The sequence below is a fragment of the Vidua chalybeata genome, chromosome 2, assembly GCF_026979565.1.
Source record: "Vidua chalybeata isolate OUT-0048 chromosome 2, bVidCha1 merged haplotype, whole genome shotgun sequence".
In the NCBI taxonomy this organism is placed as follows: domain Eukaryota; kingdom Metazoa; phylum Chordata; class Aves; order Passeriformes; family Viduidae; genus Vidua; species Vidua chalybeata.
This window is the reverse complement of record NC_071531.1, coordinates 116,113,776-116,130,935: the sequence shown is the minus strand read 5'-3', so window position 1 is coordinate 116,130,935 and position 17,160 is coordinate 116,113,776. Positions and strand designations below refer to the sequence as shown.

Below are 17,160 nucleotides of genomic sequence, written 5' to 3'. Positions count from 1 at the left end.
TGACTGCCCAGACCCCGGCCCCTGGCAGTGCTGGCCATTCTCAGTGGGACAGGAGGTCAGCCTGCCTTGGACAGCGTCTCCAGCCTTGGAGGAGGGAGTCTGATGAGGATTTTTGAGCATGAGAAGTTGCCAGTGGGGACTGATTGCTGATTCCATGGCCTGAGGACTGAGCGAGAGCAGCCAGAGGCTCCCAAACCCCTCTGGCCGAGGGGGTCTGTCCCTTCCCAGGGCTCTGCTCCAGCCTCACAGCTAGCAGCCCTCCTTCCTGCCTGGATCTGGGCCCTGCTGAGACTTTGGCCTCTGATTCCTACTGCCCGCATGAGCCATAGATCACAGAGTCACAGGAGGATTTGGGTTGGAAGGAACCTTAGAGCCCATCCCATCCCACCCCGTGCCATGGGCAGGGACCTTCCACTGCCCCAGGCTGCTCCAAGCCCATCCAGCCTGGCCTTGGGCACTGCCAGGGAAGGCTTGTGACACTCAGAGTGACCAAGGCCAGGTGCTTTGGTTGGCATGAGGTGCAGCAGGGCAGCACGGGCGGGGAGCAGAGGGCTTAAACCCGACACTGAGCCTAAGGTGCACGTCGAGGGCTGACCCAGGAGCTGGGCTGGGCACAGGGGGGACATCCCCGTTCCCTGGCAGGGCCCAGCTTGGCCGTGTGCATGTGCCAGCAGGGAGCTGCTGTCCGTGTAGGGCACACTTACGTCTGATGAACTCCACCAGGGAGAGGCTCTCCGTGTGCTGGGACCTCGGCCTGAGCTGGCTCAGCATGTCCTCCCTCTTCTTGCTGGCTCTGTCCTCCCCTCTCACCACCTGGGGACACAGCAGAGGCTGTCACTGCTCAGCCGTGCCACAGCTTCCCCTGCCCTCGCCCTTTCTCTCCCAAACCGTGACGCAGAGCAGCCCAGGATGGCCATCCCTGTGGTGTCCAGCTGTGCTCCCTGCCCACACCGCCGCGTTTCAGCGGGGCTGACAGCATCCAGACACACAGCCACGCTGCACAGGAGCTCTCCCACCTTTCCTCACAGATCACACTCCATCGCTCCAGGCTGTGCCGTTCCCCAGGCACAGCACCCCCTGTGCTCAGCTCACACGCACTCAGCAGGGCCAAGCTCTGCAGGGAACGCTGCATACCCTTAGGGGGATGGTCTTCTGCCCCTGTGTGGGGCCAGGCACAGGCACCCACGGAGGGACACACCAGCACAGCTCTGGGCTCTGGTCTGGACGGAGGGTGAGCAGTGTCTCTGTGCTCCCTCACAAGCTGCTGGGCAGGAAAGAGGCAGGAAAGAGGGAAATGTATCCAGGCAAGGAGGGGGTCTGGGATGGAGGCACAATGTTTGTCACCTCCTAAGGCAAGAGGCTGCCCAGGGCAGTGTGGAACCCCCAGCCCTGGAAGGCCCGTGGCAGCCTGACTTGGGGTGTCCAGCACCCCCCGGCCAAAGGAGCATTTCTGGGATGTGCTGGGATCCCTGCAGGTCTGCAGGCTGCCAGGGGAGCACAGGAGCAGGGGCACTGGTCAGAGGTGTGCTGCTGAGCCCGGGGAGCAGCAGGCAGCCCTCAGGGGAGCGAGGTTTGCAGGGGAAGCCATGGAGTGCTTCCAGCCAGAGCCAACAGCTCTGCCACCTCAGCTGAGCTGGGCAATGAGTTCACTCAGCAGCAATTGCAGACCTGTAATGGACAGGAGGAAATCTGGGCTAAAATCACCCCTCTGCTCCGAGAGTGCTCATTAGACAGCAGTGGGGTCACAGTGTCTGTGCAGGGGGTGCCACGTGCCCTTTTTAGGGGCAGAAGCAATGAAACTCCTTTCCTGTTTTGTGCTGTTGGAGCTCAGGCTTTCACACATCTCTCGAATGCAAAGATAAAATCCCTTTCACTTTTCAATTGCGTTACAGGGGCTCTTCTCTGCTCTGAAACTGCAGCATTTTCCAAAAATACATTCAAGCTGCTCCTGCCTGTGGCTTCCTCAGCCTCCAGCTGTTTGTACTTCTGAGAGTCAAGAGCCTGCATGTCCAGACAAAAGGCCAGCTCCCCCGGATGCCCCAGTCTGGGATGTCCCTGTGTGTGACCCTTGCAGGGGATGCTTCCTGCACATGGAGCAAAGCCCTTGCAGAGGGGGAAAGCTCCTCTCCCTGTGCTGCCTTGGCCCTGGCACGGCTTTTTGCTGCCTGAGAGGATCAGGAAATACATTCCCGTGGGATGAAGGGAAGCAGGGGCAGAAGGAAAAGCAGGAATCCTGCCTGCTTGCTGCGGATGATGCTGGATTGGTGCTGGAATGGTGCTGAGGTGGTGCTGGAGTGGTGCTGGGGTGGTGCTGGGATGGTGCTGGGATGGATTGGAGTGGTGCTGGAATGGTTTGGAGTGGTGCTGGGGTGGTGCTGGAGTGGTGCTGGGGTGGTGCTGGGGTGGTGCTGGGGTGGTGCTGGAATGGTGCTGGAATGGTTTGGAGTGGTGCTGGAATGGTGCTGGGGTGGTGCTGGGATGGTGCTGGGGTGGTGCTGGGATGGTGCTGGGATGGTTTGGAGTGGTGCTGGAATGGTTTGGAGTGGTGCTGGGGTGGTGCTGGAGTGGTGCTGGGATGGTGCTGGGGTGGTGCTGGGGTGGTGCTGGAATGGTGCTGGAATGGTTTGGAGTGGTGCTGGGATGGTGCTGGGATGGATTGGAGTGGTGCTGGAATGGTTTGGAGTGGTGCTGGGGTGGTGCTGGAGTGGTGCTGGGGTGGTGCTGGGGTGGTGCTGGGGTGGTGCTGGAATGGTGCTGGAATGGTTTGGAGTGGTGCTGGAATGGTGCTGGGGTGGTGCTGGGATGGTGCTGGGGTGGTGCTGGGATGGTGCTGGGATGGTTTGGAGTGGTGCTGGAATGGTTTGGAGTGGTGCTGGGGTGGTGCTGGAGTGGTGCTGGGATGGTGCTGGGGTGGTGCTGGGGTGGTGCTGGAATGGTGCTGAGGTGGTGCTGGCTGCCCCACCAGAGATGCCCAAGCCCTGAGGAGCATGCTGTGCCCCTGCCCTGGGGGATTTTGGCATTGTCACAGCAGAAATCTGTCAAGCTGGAGCTGGGAGGTGCACTAACACGAGCTGGCTGCTCAGCCCTGCCCCAGCATCTTGCCAAGGAGAAACAAACTCAGCTTGCAAAATGCCCCCACACTTGGATTTGCCTGGATGGCTCCTTAAAGGACTCAGCTTCTTGGTGCCACTCGCTGCATCTCACGTTTCTGCAATGAGATTTTGTCTGCATTTTTATCTGCCCCTGGATCCCTGGAAGTGCCCAGGTTGGACACTGGGGCCTGGGGCACCCTGGGACAGTGGCAGGTGTCCCTGCCGTGGCAGGGGTGGCTTTGAGGTCCCTGTAACCCCACCCATGCCGTGACTCCATGAGTCCACTGGCAGCACTTCCACCCTCAGCGGGCTGGAGGAGGCGGACAGGCTTTTGAGGAAGGAGAATGAAGCTCCCACACACTTTTCCCTGCGCAGACATGAACAAATCCAGGCATGGCTGAGCAGGGCTCTGCAGGAAAGGAAAATCAAAGCAGCTTTTCCTGGCAGCTCCTGCTCTCCCCACCTGCTACTGCACCTGTGAGAAGGGCAGCCAGAGGTGCCAGCAGGCTGGCTTGATCCAAACACACCCTGGAGACAGGGATAAATGACCTGCTCTGTGACAGAGAGGTTTTCTTTGTTTATTTTGAGGTTTCTGCAGAGTTTCCCTCTGGCTGCGAACAGAACCTGGCACTCCCAGCTCACAGAGAAGTAAGGTCAGAGAAGTTATTTTCATATTAGACAAACAAAGTGTAAAGCCTCACGGCTTGGGAAAGAATTATGCTCCTTTTGACAAGGTCAGGCTCCCTACAAACACTTCATTATGCCTCTTCCAGCAGGTGTGGGTCCCTCCAGGGACCCTATTTCCAGGAGTGTGAAAATAACCAGCTGAGGGGCACCTTGCTCCCACCAAACAGGAGGATTATTTTTGGCTGCTGTTTGTGCCTGTCGTTAAAGCTCCCTGGGGAAAATCCAGCTGTAGGGACCAGGATTCCTCCAAGGTAGCCTGTCCTGCCACTTGGCCCTCTGCGTTCCTCAGACCATGCCCTGTGCTCCCAGGCTGCCTTTGGTGGTGCTTTTGGAGCTTTACTCAGGCACCCAGAGCATCACAGAACCTTTTTCCAGAGAAACACCTCCATTTCCAGCACCTAACGTGGGAGAGCTGGACAGGGACTTTTTGCAAGGACAGGGAGGGATGGGACAAGGGGGAATGACTTTCAGATGAAGGAGGGCAGGGTTAGGTGGGATTTTGAGAAGGAATTGCTCCCTGTGAGGGTGCTGAGGCCCTGGCACAGGGTGCCCAGAGAAGCTGGATCCCTGGAAGTGTCTGCTTTTGTCTCTGAGAGCAGCTTTGCCCCTTTCAGTCCCTTTTTGTGTCACTCTCAGAGCTGCAGGACAGACAGAGCCTGGAATATTGGAGTTATCAGGACAATACTGCTGCCTGCCTTGGGATACAGCAACAGCAGCTGATGGCAAAGCATGAGCTAAACTATGGCCACACAGCAACTGGAGAGTGCTTAAAGTTCCTCCCAATCCAGGACACAACTCCAAGGAATGGCTCGGGCTCACGGAGGCAGGATTAAACTGGAATTACTGGGAAAAATGCTGTTCTTGACTGAAAACAGTTTGTCCAGCATAAGAGCCTCATCCTCTCATCCCCTTCCTGATTTCATGGCAACCTTGTGGCTTTGCCCTGATCAGCCCTCAGTAGGATAATTCAGGATACTTTGGTGCTAGAAACCTACTGACAAGCAGCAAAGCAGAGAAATAAAAATGTTCTGGGTCTGGAGTAGCTAATTTATGAAAGAAAGATCAAAAGAGGAGCCCCACACTATCATTGATGTTAGGATGAGCCATTCCAGGAACTTCAAAGGAAGAATTCATCAAAAAAAGGTGAAGCTGCAACGTGGCTGTGGAATAAAAAATGCAGATGTGTCTTGGCTGGTGGGAGGAGGCAGATCACTCTCCACAGACACAGAGGGCTGGGTGGCAGCCAGTGTTTGCTGCATGGTGCCACTGGGGAGGGTGGGCAGAAGTGGAATCCCAGCCGGAACACCTCAGCTGCCTCTGGGCAGAGCTGTGCTTTTCCCACGGGCTGCCGTGGGCAGGACGGTACACACGTACAGGAAATCACCCATTTCCAACACATCTCGGAGCGCTCCTGCAGCTCACGTGTGTCACCCAGGACAGCACGTGGCAAACTTTCTGCAGGGGCTTTTATCCGAATTTTTTAGGCAGGGCCCCTTGCTGGTGCCGGTACCCCCACAGGACAGGCATGGCTGGCCCCAGTGCCTCCCATTCTGCAAGGAGGGCAGAATTTGGCTATTTACTGCATTTTCCTATTATTGTTTTAAACTGTCAGTAGATTCCAGGAGCTTTCTGAGGGAGATGCAAAAATGGGGAGAAACCCAAGAAGTCAAGAAATCCACATGCTGCAGGGGGACACGTGGGTGCTCGGCCATGTGGGAGTGCTCCCCACGGATCCCAGCCAGCAGAGCAGGGTGAAATCTTCCTGCTCTTTTTAAAATCAATAGCCTGTTCCCCCTTCAACTCTCCCAAACTGCTCAGAGTGCAGCACTTGCCAGAAAGTGCAGCTGGTTTAGCTGGAAGTGCATTATCTTCTCCCAGGAGGCGTTCATGAAATTAATATTCCCATCAGCCCTAATGAAGAACTTCTCCTTAAGACGGAGCGTGCAGAGCGGAGCCTGCTAGCACAGAGCCTCCCTAAGGCTTCGGAGCAGCCCAGGCTGCAGGAGGAGCAACCAGGGCACATTTGAGGTCACCCCATCCTGCCGTGCACAGAGCACCCCAGCACCTCACAGCAGCCAGCAGTAAGTCACCGCATCCCCGCGCTGAACGGGTAAATCAGGTCGGGGAACCCCCAGACTCCGCCAAGTCCTGCGGAAATTCAGCCAGTGTCGGGAGGAATGAAGAACTACTCTGCATGGGCGCACAGGCTTGTTCGGACAGGAAGGTTTGCACGCTGCCTCGAGGCACAGCACAGGTGGAGGGCAGTGACAGCGCTTCCAGCACGGCCAAGACACGGGGAGGAGCACAGCTTCACCTCCCGAGCGTGTCCCAGCAGCTCCAGCAGCATGCCAGCCCTCAGAAACGCCTCCCGTGCCAGCGCAGCCCCGGGAACGCGCTCGGGGAGCTCCTGAGCCGTGCCAGGCCCCGCTGAGCAGCTCTGCCCTGCTCAGACCCCCCCTGCCCTGCTGGACAAGAGCTGTCTGCCAGGAGCCCAGCGGTGGAATTCCCACTCCACCCCCAAAATTCAGGGCTGCTCCCCAGACAAAAGCTGCCGGGACAGACAGAGCTGGCTGCCCTTCGCCTCCCGTGGCAAACCTCCCGTGACCATGGCAAGCTGGGACTGCATCCTCCTGCCCTCCCCGGGGAACAGAACCGCCCGTGGTTCCGGCTCCTGGGGCTGTGTGTGTGTGTGTGTGTGCAGAACCTCTCCTACCTCTTTCGGCATTTCCCGCGGGAAGAAGAAGTAGGGCAGGGCACACAGGGCCACCAGGCTGGCGGCCACCAGGAACCCGAGCCACCAGGCCCCCACCCAGCGCGGGTCCTTGCTGGTGAGCTGCACCTCAGCTGCAACACGAGAGGAGAGGGGTTTCAGAGCAATGCTGGCACCCCAGTGCACCGAAGGGTGGCCCCAGCCAGCCCCAGCACCCATCACCCCAAGGTGGTGGCTCCCAACCCAGGGACCACCAGTTCTGGGGCCCCAGCAGCGCTTGCCCCGACCAGCCCACCACTAAATCCCATTTCATTGTCTCTTCCCCATTTCACTGCTGCCCCCGGGGCATCCAAGGGGCTCCTTTGGATGGAGCCAGCTGGGTGCCCACTGTGCCCCGCTGGCAGGGCCAGGGCAGAGAAGCCCCAGGAGGCTGGCAGTGCCTCTGCTCCCGAAGCTCTGCCCCACCTGTGCTGACTTTGTCGATGTCCACGTAGAACCGGAGCATGGCAGAGCCCAGCATGAAGGCCACCCCCGGCCCGACGACCGTCAGGGAGAACAGGATTCCTGTGGGGCATGAGAGCAGGGAGGGCTCAGCCTGGGCAGGGCACCATGGGCACAGAGGTGCCTGTGGGTGGCAGCGGGCTCTGCTGCACCTGCCTCCCTGACAGCCCGCTTCCCTGGCGGCTTTCTTATCTCCCAGAGCAACAGCCCCGTGCTCCCCGCATTCCTGTCCCACACGGAATTCCCTTTGGCACGGCTCAGACCCTTCCTGGCGCTTGTCTTCAGCCTCCTAGAAGGACTGCAGTACTCCCAGGAACTAGAGGTGCCCCTTGGCACCAGTAATCCAGGGAACACCAAGTTTTACGAGGTTAAGGAGATAAAAGTTATCAGTGAACTCTTCTCTGTGAATTGCTGATAAAAGAAAACCACACATGTAAGATTCAACTCCTGCCTTACATGTGAGAGGTTTGGATCGTCTACCAGGGCAAAATTTGATGCTGTGCTTCCTTTTCTTTTTTTAACAGTAATGACCTGGTTTTGATCTACCTTTGCTGCTCCATTCAGCTGAAGGCTGTGACAGGTAACAGCTGGGAAAGGACTGGAAGGACCTGCAAGGAGCACCTTGTCCATGCCACCACCCTGGGACACCCCTCTTGGGCCTGTGCCCGAGCTGTTCTCCAGAAGGATACCCTCCCATCTCCCTGACGGCTGAAACTGCTTTCTTGGGTTTGTATGGCTCTGCTGACAGCTAAACAGAGTCCCTTAAACCCACAGCTGCCACTTGTGAACACAGAGATCAGGCTGTTCCTCTGGGCCTCCCTGAAGCCTCTTTGGAGAGGAGATGGTCACTAACTCCATCTCCAGGTTGTCACTCTCAGGCCAACAGCCCCAGCTCCTGCCCCAAACGCTGCTCCCCAGCTCTCCCGCTGTCTGCCCAAGCCTGAACCAGATAAACTCTTCCTGCAGAATCCTTGCTGGCCGTGGGCAGAGCAGAAGGGCTGTAACAAACCCTGCTCTCATTAATGCCAATTAGCCCAGTCTGGCCTTGCTGCCACCTCCAGCCTGGCTTCTCTTCTCCCCCTGCCTTACCCAGGTAGAGGGGCGAGTTCCTCTCACTGGCGAAGTCGTCGATGTAGGAGATGCCGAAGGGCTGGATGGGCACGCCGCCAATGCCCAGCAGGGCCTGGGCCACGAACATCACCAGGAGAACCTCGTGGTTCTCCCTGGAGGCCAGGGGGGTGCAGCTGGCATCGCTCAGGTTGGCCCAGGCCCCCGGGGCCCCGGGCTGGCACAGGTCCGTGGTGTTGCTGAAGGTGCCTGCAGTGACAAGGGGACAGGTCTGAGGAGCCTGGTCTGCAGAAAGCTCTGAGGAGACAGGTCTGAGGACACTGGTCTCCAGTTCCTTTAGGCGCTGGAAGGCTCTCCCTGGAGCCTTCTCCAGGAGAACACCCCCAGCTCTGGATTTGCTCCAGCAGCTCCATGTCCTTATCTAATCCTTAGACAACAGGTGACAGAAAACACAAAGAAGGTGCAAAGATCACTGCACTGCTGTTCACAGAGACAGGGTCACGAGCCTGGAAAGCCTCCAAGGCCTTCCCTCTCTCCAGCAAGTGCAGCTGAAGTCACTCCCAGGACCTTTGACAGACTGCCCAATGCAGGTACATGAGCAACCCTGCAGATTTTGTGAGCAGCTACCCAGGAAATGAGAACTCATTTTCCTCAGAAAAGCTGCCTGAGTGGAAGTGCTGATTCCAGCACCGTCGTCTTCCTTAGAACCCCGGGCAAGGGGGTGGTGGTGCTGAGAGCAGGATTCCCACGGTTATGCCCCACATCCCGTGGAACTCCAAGCGCTGGGACACGCGCCCACCTGCAGCAGCACTGCTGAAACACCAGCTCATTGTTTCCAAGCTGGGCTTTGCAGCTGGCCCCTGCCTGCAGCCAGCAATGATTCACCTATTCAGCCTTCCTTTGGTGTCTGCAGTTGCCTGCACCAGCTGCACTCCCTCTGGAGAGCCAAACAAAAGCTGTTTGCTGGAGGCTTCTAGAAGACTTGCTGGAGCTTCGTGGCAGGGATTAGGAAGGCAGCAAGTAACTTGTTCTCTCCTTTCTTTCCTTTCTCATCCCTTCATTTTCCTTTAGGGAGAAGATCCCAAACCCACCCTGTCCTGTTCCCTGCATGAGTGATTTAGTCCTGCATGTATCTCAGGGGAGGCTGATGTTCCAGTGGGGTCTAAAGCCTCAAAGACAGCCCAGCTACACCAGGGCAGGCAGGTGAGGCTGGATGTGCAGCAAACAAGGGGAATCAGAGGCACAGCCTGCATTTTGATGGTTTTCCTGCCCTTTGCCATGGTTCCCACATCCCCTGGCTCTGCTTTCCACCAGTAGCTGTTGCCTCTGAGGGCTGAGATTATTTCATTCTCAGAAAAATAAAATTTACTGAGGAGAAGCCAACAGCTTGTAGCTCTCAGTGCCTGGAGGGAAGGTCATTTCACAACAGCTTCCCACTGCCAGGGGGCAGGGATAGGTGGGATACTGGGAAGGAATTGTTCCCAGCTGACAGAACAAGAGGACACAGCCTCAAGCTGCGTCAGGGGAGGTACAGGTTGGATATTAGGAAAAACTTTTTCACCGGAAGAATAATAAAGTACTGGAATTGTCTTCCCAGGGAGGTGGTGGAATCACCATCTCTGGATGTGTTTAAAAAAAGACTGGACGTGGCACTTGGTGCTATAGTCTGGTTAGGGCACAGGTTGGACTTGATGATCTTAGAGGTCTCTTCCAACCTCATTGTTCTGTGATTCCCTGTGAGGGTGGCGAGCACAGGCTGCCCGGGGGAGCTGTGGCTGCCCCTGGATCCCTGGATGTGTCCATGGCCAGGCTGGAGCAGCCTGGGATGGTGGAAGGTGTCCCTGCCGCGGGACGAGGTGATCTCTAAGGCCCTTTTCCGCCCAAACCATTGCGGTGTCTCCTCCCTCCGTCCCGCGGGGCCCAAAGGACGCGTGTGGAGCTCACTGGCCACGGAGCGGTCGTACTCGTAGGGGCCCGTGATGAAGTGCGGCAGGGCCATGAGGAAGCCGGCCAGCGAGACCAGCAGGGCCCCGCCGCCGATGAGGCGCGGCCGGTGCACGCGGCTGCCCAGGTAGCTGACGAAGACGATCAGCAGCGTGTTCCCAACCTGCGGGGACAGACGGCAGAGTGTCCCCCGAGGGCAGGGCAGCGCGGGGACGGGGACACAGGGACGGGGCTGGCCCTGCTCACCTCGTTGAAGGACGCCAGCAGCCCTGAGGTCTGGCTGGAGAGGCCGTAGCGTCGCTCGATGGTGGAGATGGAGCTCTTCAGGTAGCCCGAGACCAGGAGCTGGGAGAGCTGCAGCAGCCCGTGGCAGAACACAAAGAACTGCCAACACAGAAATGGAACCCCAGCAGGGTCAGTGACAGCCTCAGGGTCAGTGGGAGCTGCAGGGTCAGTGAGAGCTGCAGGGTCAGTGGGAGCTGCAGGGTCACCCAGAGCTGCAGGGTCACCCAGAGCTGCAGGGTCAGTGGGAGCTGCAGGGTCAGTGACAGCCTCAGGGTCAGTGACAGCCTCAGGGTCAGTGGCAGCTGCAGGGTCACCCAGAGCTGCAGAGTCACCCAGAGCTGCAGCACAACAAACTGCATCCCCCTCTGAAAGGCACCATTATCCAACTGAAACCTCTGACCAGAAGCCTTGGAAGTGTCACCCCTGCTCTGGCACCAGTGAAATGTTCTGAGGTTAGGTCAGAGCCATGGAGTTGGCCTCTGCCAGAAGTAACAGCAGGGTCAGTGTCTGTGAGGAGGCTGTAAGTTCTTCAGCTGAGAAGAGGCTTTGGACAAACACATGCTGGGATGATTCCTGTTTGTGCTGTTTGTGCTGGCCCGGTCCCTCGGATGCGGCAGCAGAAGGGAGGTTGCACAACATTCCTGTTCCCATTCAGCCAGAGGCAGGCAGCCATCCCCAGTGCTGGGAGCTCTTCTGGGACAGGAATGAGCCCTTCCAAACACACCAACAAACAACTCCTCTAGAGAAAGTCAGCAGGTCAGGGAGAAGAATTCAGGCTGCTTTCCTTTCCTTCTCACAAAGCCCTAAATGTAAAACACGCCTCCTTTGGAAAATGTGATGGTTCTCTTCCCCTTCCAGAAGGAAACCTTGTCAAAGCCCACCATCTCCCAGAAAATAATCTGCCCTCATCTCCATCCTCCCTCCTCCACCTGAGCCATCTCCTTCCTGCTGCCTTGTGGCTCTCCCAGGCACCCCTCCAGCCCCCAGAGGAGCTCAGATACCCAGCCCAAACAGCCACACAGCCTCCAGCCCCCAGAGGAGCTCAGATACCCAGCCCAAACAGCCACACAGCCTCCAGCCCCCAGAGGAGCTCAGATCCAGCCCAAACAGCCACACAGCCTCAGGACACGGCCCCCCCCATCTCCCTGCAGGACAGGCTGCATGGCCCTGGCTCCTTCCAGAGCTGCTGCCCTCAGCCTGGGATGGTGCCCAAACCCTCGGGGCACTGCTCCTGCTCCCTGTGTTTTGCAGCAGCTCCCACCACGGAGAAACTGCTCAGCCTGGCCTGGATTGCTGCTACATCTCGTTCTGATCCAGACCTCAAGTGAGGTCACTGCCAAAGTGGCCTGCTCTGTCAGCCAAGGGAACATCCACAGCCCAGAAAGGGGGAAGGTCAAACCGCTGGCTCCCTGAGAACTGCGGGGCTGGGCTGTGGCCACTGCCTCCCAAAGGGATGGGCTGGCATGATGCACACCAGGACACCACCCAGCACCTTCCCCCCTTCCTCATGTCACCGCTGACGGCTGCAACGTGCCTGGACTGGGAAAATGTCACCCAGCCAAAGGAAAGCGTCCCCAGAGGCAGCTTTGCTAAAACTCCCTCCTTCCTCCAAGTCGCTGCCGGTGTCCGGGCTCTGCTTCCTGAACACATCACTTCAGATGGAAAGGCTGAAAGCAGATCTGTTTGTTCCAGGCATCCACAGCACACAGCCCCCTGAGTATCCAAATCCGGGAACTTCACGGGTTTACAGCAGCTCAGCAGCTGCCCAGCCCTGCCCCACATCCTCTGCAGCCCAAAATGCGTTGGGAATCTGGTATTTTAGGAGAGATGGCCCTGCAGAGGACCTGCAGGGGCTTGGGCAAGGACCCCAGTTTTGCCTCTTTGCTCTCAGCCATCAGTTTTTTGTCAGGAAAAGAAAGAGCAGGCTTTTCCTGGCCTTTGGCTCTGCTGGACTGGTGGGACTGATGTGCTACCCCAGCAGGTGACCTGGATTGGCAGACACCAGGCCTTTCCCAGGCCTTTTTCCCTGGCAGCAGGACAGACCATGGACAGCAGGAGCAGCCCCAGGGCTGAGCTGTGCTTGTCAAGCCTTCCCTCTACACCCGTGGAATTAAAGCAACCCGGAGGCTTTAATGCTGCTGCCACCCCACGTGTGCACACGTGACAGCAGCACGTCCCCGCCACGCTCCCTCCACGCGTCTGCGAGATCCTGGAGGCTATTTTCAGAGAGGCCTTTGTGCCTCAGCACGTGACAAAGGCACACTGGGCTGTGCTTATGGGAGGAAACAGCTGGAACCAGTTTGGCCGGGCCTGTAGTTGGGAGAGGGCTTAGAGCCAAGGGCAGGGACCCCTTCCACTGCCCCAGGTGGCTGCAAGCCCTGTCCAGCCTGGCCTTGGGCACTGCCAGGGATCCAGGGGCCTCCCCACCCTCCCAGGGAACAACTCCTTCCCAATGTCCCATCTAAATCATAATGCTCCTTGAAGGCAAACAGGGCAGTTTTTAGTCATGTCCCTCAGCTGCATTTTGACATGTGGCCCGTGGTTTTTATGGCACGCCCTCTGGAGATATAAATACACACAAAAACTGCAGTGCTGTGATTTTTGGTCCTTCAGCCACTTCAAACACATCCAACCACATTGTGCAATGGTTCTGTGTCTCTGCAAGAGCCACGCAAACCCTGGGCTGGAAGTTTTGTTTTCTGAGCCAGTTATTTAGAAACCGGACAGGGTGGCCTAACTTCTTGAAAAAAAAACACCAAGAGATGAGGGGAAAACATCCTGTGCTGAGGATAACTGTGTTCTTGGTGACAGGAGCTTCCTCCAAACCTGCCTGTGGCAGGGGTTGCAACAAGAGGGTCTTTAAGGTCCCCCTCAGCCCAAACCAGTCTGGGATTTTAGGATCTACCTTCACAGATACAGCAAAATACAGCTCAACTCTGCTCACAGGCCTGAGCTGGCTTTGCCCCACCATGGTTTAATCTTTGAACCCCTGTAAAATATCTCCTCATGGAAAAATCAGCGGGGTCATGTTTCTAAAGATAACCTTGCTGGTGAGTAAAGAAAAAACAAAGAAACAAAACCCACCAGATAAAAACCAGCGGAATGGGCTGAAAGAGGACTGGGGAAGAGCCTCTGTCCATGGCTCTGTGTCTCCAGCCTCTGTGCTCTGCTAGCCTCTGCCTCAGTGACTCACTTTCCTTCTGCCACACGAGGAGGGTGATTAAATGCACCAGCATGTGCAGAAAAACCCTCAAAACCCCAAATCTTCCCCGCAAAAGGGACAGAGAAATCTTGAGCCTTCAAGACCGACGGTCATCTTCTGCTCTCTGGCCTGGTGAGATTCTCTGGTGTGCCAGGTGATTGGCTTCCAGCTAGCCTGAATGTAGTGCTGTACACTGGTGTTGGGGCTGCCACTGCTGATAACAAGGAGTTATCGAGGCAGAAGGGAACGAAGCAGATGCTGCAAGACAGAGGGAACCCCATCAGGCGCAGCCTGTGGTTCTGCAGAGCTCCTCAAACCCTCACCTGGAGGGCTTGGGGCTGCACCACATCCAGGAGGACCCAAGACTTAGAAGAAAGGCTTCCCACTGACAAAGCCAGGGCTAGATGGGATCTTGGAATTAGGAATTGTTCTCTGTGAGCGTGGGCAGGCCCTGGCACAGGGTGCCCAGAGCAGCTGTGGCTGCCCCTGGGTCCCTGGCAGTGTCCCAGGCCAGGCTGGACACTGGGGCTGGGAGCAGCCTGGGACAGTGGGAGGTGTCCCTGCCCATGCACTGGATGAGCTTTAAGGTCCCTCCAACCCATCCCATCCTGTGATTCTCTGGAGCTGAACCCTGCAGGAGCTGGGAGTTCAACCTGCACTGAAACACCGCTGGCTCTGGAACGGGGACAGCTCCACACCAAAGGCACTTCTGCCACGGGAAACACGGGGAGCCTTTTCCAAACACACCTGGTGCCCATAAATCCTCTCGGTGCCTCCTGCAGGCAGCTGAACTCTTTCCCAGGCCAGCGATGGAGGGGGTGCTGCAGAAAGCAGGGGGTGTTTACCTTGACACTGAGAAAGGGGCTCCTGCAGAGCGTGTTCCGCGCCGCGTCCGGCTGGCTGCTCCTTGGAGCCCTGCTTGTCATTCTGTCAGCCTGCCAGAGATAAATCATTCAGCACAGTGCTCGTGGCTGAGCCTGAATTCCCCCCTCCTGTCAAGCTCTGCAAACACCCCCACAGCAGGCACACGGTCACCCCAGCAATCCCAAATTGTTCCTGGGCTTCCTTTGCTCTCCGAGCGCTCCAGTTCTGCAAAGCGCCAAAGCAGCCTGCACAGTGTTAAACCCCAGAGGCCTGGCAGGTGAAACGCTGCTCAGCAGAGCCGAGGACAATGTTGTGAAACATTCCTGGGGTCGGTGTGACCTCCTTATCAATGGCCTGGGTGATGGGGCACCCTCAGCCAGCTGGCAGCAAGCACCGGGAGAGCAGCTGACAAAGCTGCTGGCTGTGCTGCCATCCAGAGGTGCCTCAGCTGCCTGGAGAAACGGGAATCCAAGGGTACCAGTGAGCTGCAGAAATGGGTTTCCAGAGGGGACCCATGGGCTGCAGAAACGGGCTCTGAGAGGGAACTCAGTGGGCTGCAGAACCCCAGAAGTTCAAGGGGACACAGTGCAAAGTTCTGCCTCTGGAGGGATGTGGGCTCGGGGCAGCAGCTCCCGCCTGCACACGGGAGGCTCAGCAAGCCCTCCCCACCCCTCGCCGTGCTGGGCTCGGGTGGATCAAAGCCAAAGCCATCCCATTTGCACCCGCGGCGTTTCTGCACCTCCCCCGGCAGAACCCCTCCACTCTTGCTCTCGGGCCCCCAGCCATCACCTAGATGCGACCACGCAAAGAAATTCCAGCCCGTGGGAAGCCAGCATCCCCTCCCTGCCCGCAGCTCTCCTTCCCTGCTCTCCGGCCTCCCCAGGGACCGGAGATGTCTTTGTTGGGTTTTAGTAGCCAGGCTTCCTGCTCAGGAAGCTGCATTGTTTGGAGGCACGTTAAAGCCATTAGGCTTTAACTTGTTGTTCAGCACTTTCTAATAGATGTTTTCATCTCCGCAGCAAATGGGGTGAAAGGCTTCCCATTATTATTGTGTGTAATTCTATTTTCCCCCATGATGAGAAGCAAAGGAGCGAGGAGTCGCAGCCTCAGACAAATTAACAAACGCAGGGGTTGATGTAACTTCTAGCGGGGGAGCCTGCCTCCACTGTGGTGTTTCTAAACCCCTGGGCACCGCGCACAGGAGAGGCGAATTCCAGAGGGGACCTGCCCGAGGTACGCAGCAGCCCCTGCAAGAAGCAATTGCTGCCCTCAGCCCGTTCCGAGAGATATTGCTGCAGCAAATCCAGGGTGGGATCAATAAAGCGCATTTGATCGGAAGTGAAAGAGGGCAGGAAAAGCTCGCCGGGCCCCTGGAGGGCTCAGCAGGGCTGGGGCAGAGGCACCTGCCTGGCTCCAGCCCTGATGGGTTATTGACAGCCCTGCTGCAGCCCCTCGGATGCTCGGGGGGGCCACAGGGGGCAGGAAAAGGGCGGAACACCAAAGGCAGGAGCACCAAAGGCAGGAAACCCAAAGGAGCCTGGATTTGCAGGGGTGGGAGTGCTCATGGAGCCGGAAGCCACCGCAGGCTCCATGTCCTGGTTCAGTGTGCTAATGTCTTTGTCCCTCATTGCACCTGCAAAGCACAAACCCGGGGGGGAGCAGCAGCACTCGGGCCGTCCTTTGCACGCTCTCTTTACATGTGTGGAGGAGGGAGGGAGGGAGGGAGGGAGGGCGGCTGACCCCGGGGCAGTGCCCTGCAGAGGGCTCAGACACCGCAGGGTCTGCCAGCAGATCGAACTGACGGTAAACCCCTGCCCCAGATCCTTCCCATGCTGCTCTCCCTCGGGAACGAAATTAAACAGAAAAGTACTCTGATCCAGCTCAGAGGTCAGGGAGCACATCAAATACAAAGGCAGATAAGAGTTAACTGATTAAAAAAAAAAACCTGATGAGATGGATGGATGGATGGATGGATGGATGATGGATGGATGGATGAATGGATGGATGGATGGATGGATGATGGATGATGGATGGATGGATGATGGATGGATGATGGATGGATGATGGATGGATGGATAGATGGATGGATGGATGGATGGATGGATGGATGATGGATGGATGATGGATGGATGGATGGATGGATGGATGGATGGATGGATGATGGATGGATGGATGATGGATGGATGGATGATGGATGATGGATGGATGGATGATGGATGGATGATGGATGGATGGATAGATTGATGGATGGATGGATCGATGGATGGATGATGATGGATGGATGGATGGATGATGGATGGATGGATGGATGGATGGATGGATGATGGATGGATGGATGGATGGATGGATGATGGATGGATGGATGGATGATGGATGGATGGATGGATGGATGGATGATGGATGGATGGATGGATGGATGGATGGATGATGGATGGAGGATGGATGGATGGATGGATGGATGATGGATGGATGGATGGATGGATGGATGGATGATGGATGGATGGATGGATGATGGATGATGGATGGATGGATGGATGGATGGATGGATGGATGGATGATGGATGGATGGATGATGGATGGATGGATGGATGGATGATGGATGGATGGATGATGGATGGATGGATGGATGGATGGATGATGGATGGATGGATGGATGGATGGATGATGGACAGATGATGGATGGATGGATGGATGGATGGATGGATGGATGGATGGATGATGGATGGATGGATGGATGGATGGATGATGGATGGATGATGGATGGATGGATGATGGATGGATGGATGGATGGATGGATGGATGGATGG

The 17,160-nt window shown here is 57.0% G+C and overlaps 1 protein-coding gene across 1 annotated transcript in view; it reads right to left on the bottom strand.

Moving 5' to 3' along the window:
• Positions 1-17,160, bottom strand: part of SLCO2B1 (solute carrier organic anion transporter family member 2B1) — a 35,100-nt gene that overhangs the window by 11,356 nt on the left and 6,584 nt on the right. Inside the window, exons 2-8 of the mRNA XM_053934884.1 lie at positions 14,335-14,424; positions 10,249-10,386; positions 10,003-10,165; positions 8,080-8,307; positions 6,955-7,053; positions 6,493-6,623; positions 705-813 (exon numbers count right to left, since the gene is read on the bottom strand). Coding sequence (XP_053790859.1) covers positions 705-813; positions 6,493-6,623; positions 6,955-7,053; positions 8,080-8,307; positions 10,003-10,165; positions 10,249-10,386; positions 14,335-14,415 — 949 coding nt within the window. The 5' untranslated portion in view covers positions 14,416-14,424. The remainder of the gene's footprint in view (positions 1-704; positions 814-6,492; positions 6,624-6,954; positions 7,054-8,079; positions 8,308-10,002; positions 10,166-10,248; positions 10,387-14,334; positions 14,425-17,160) is intronic.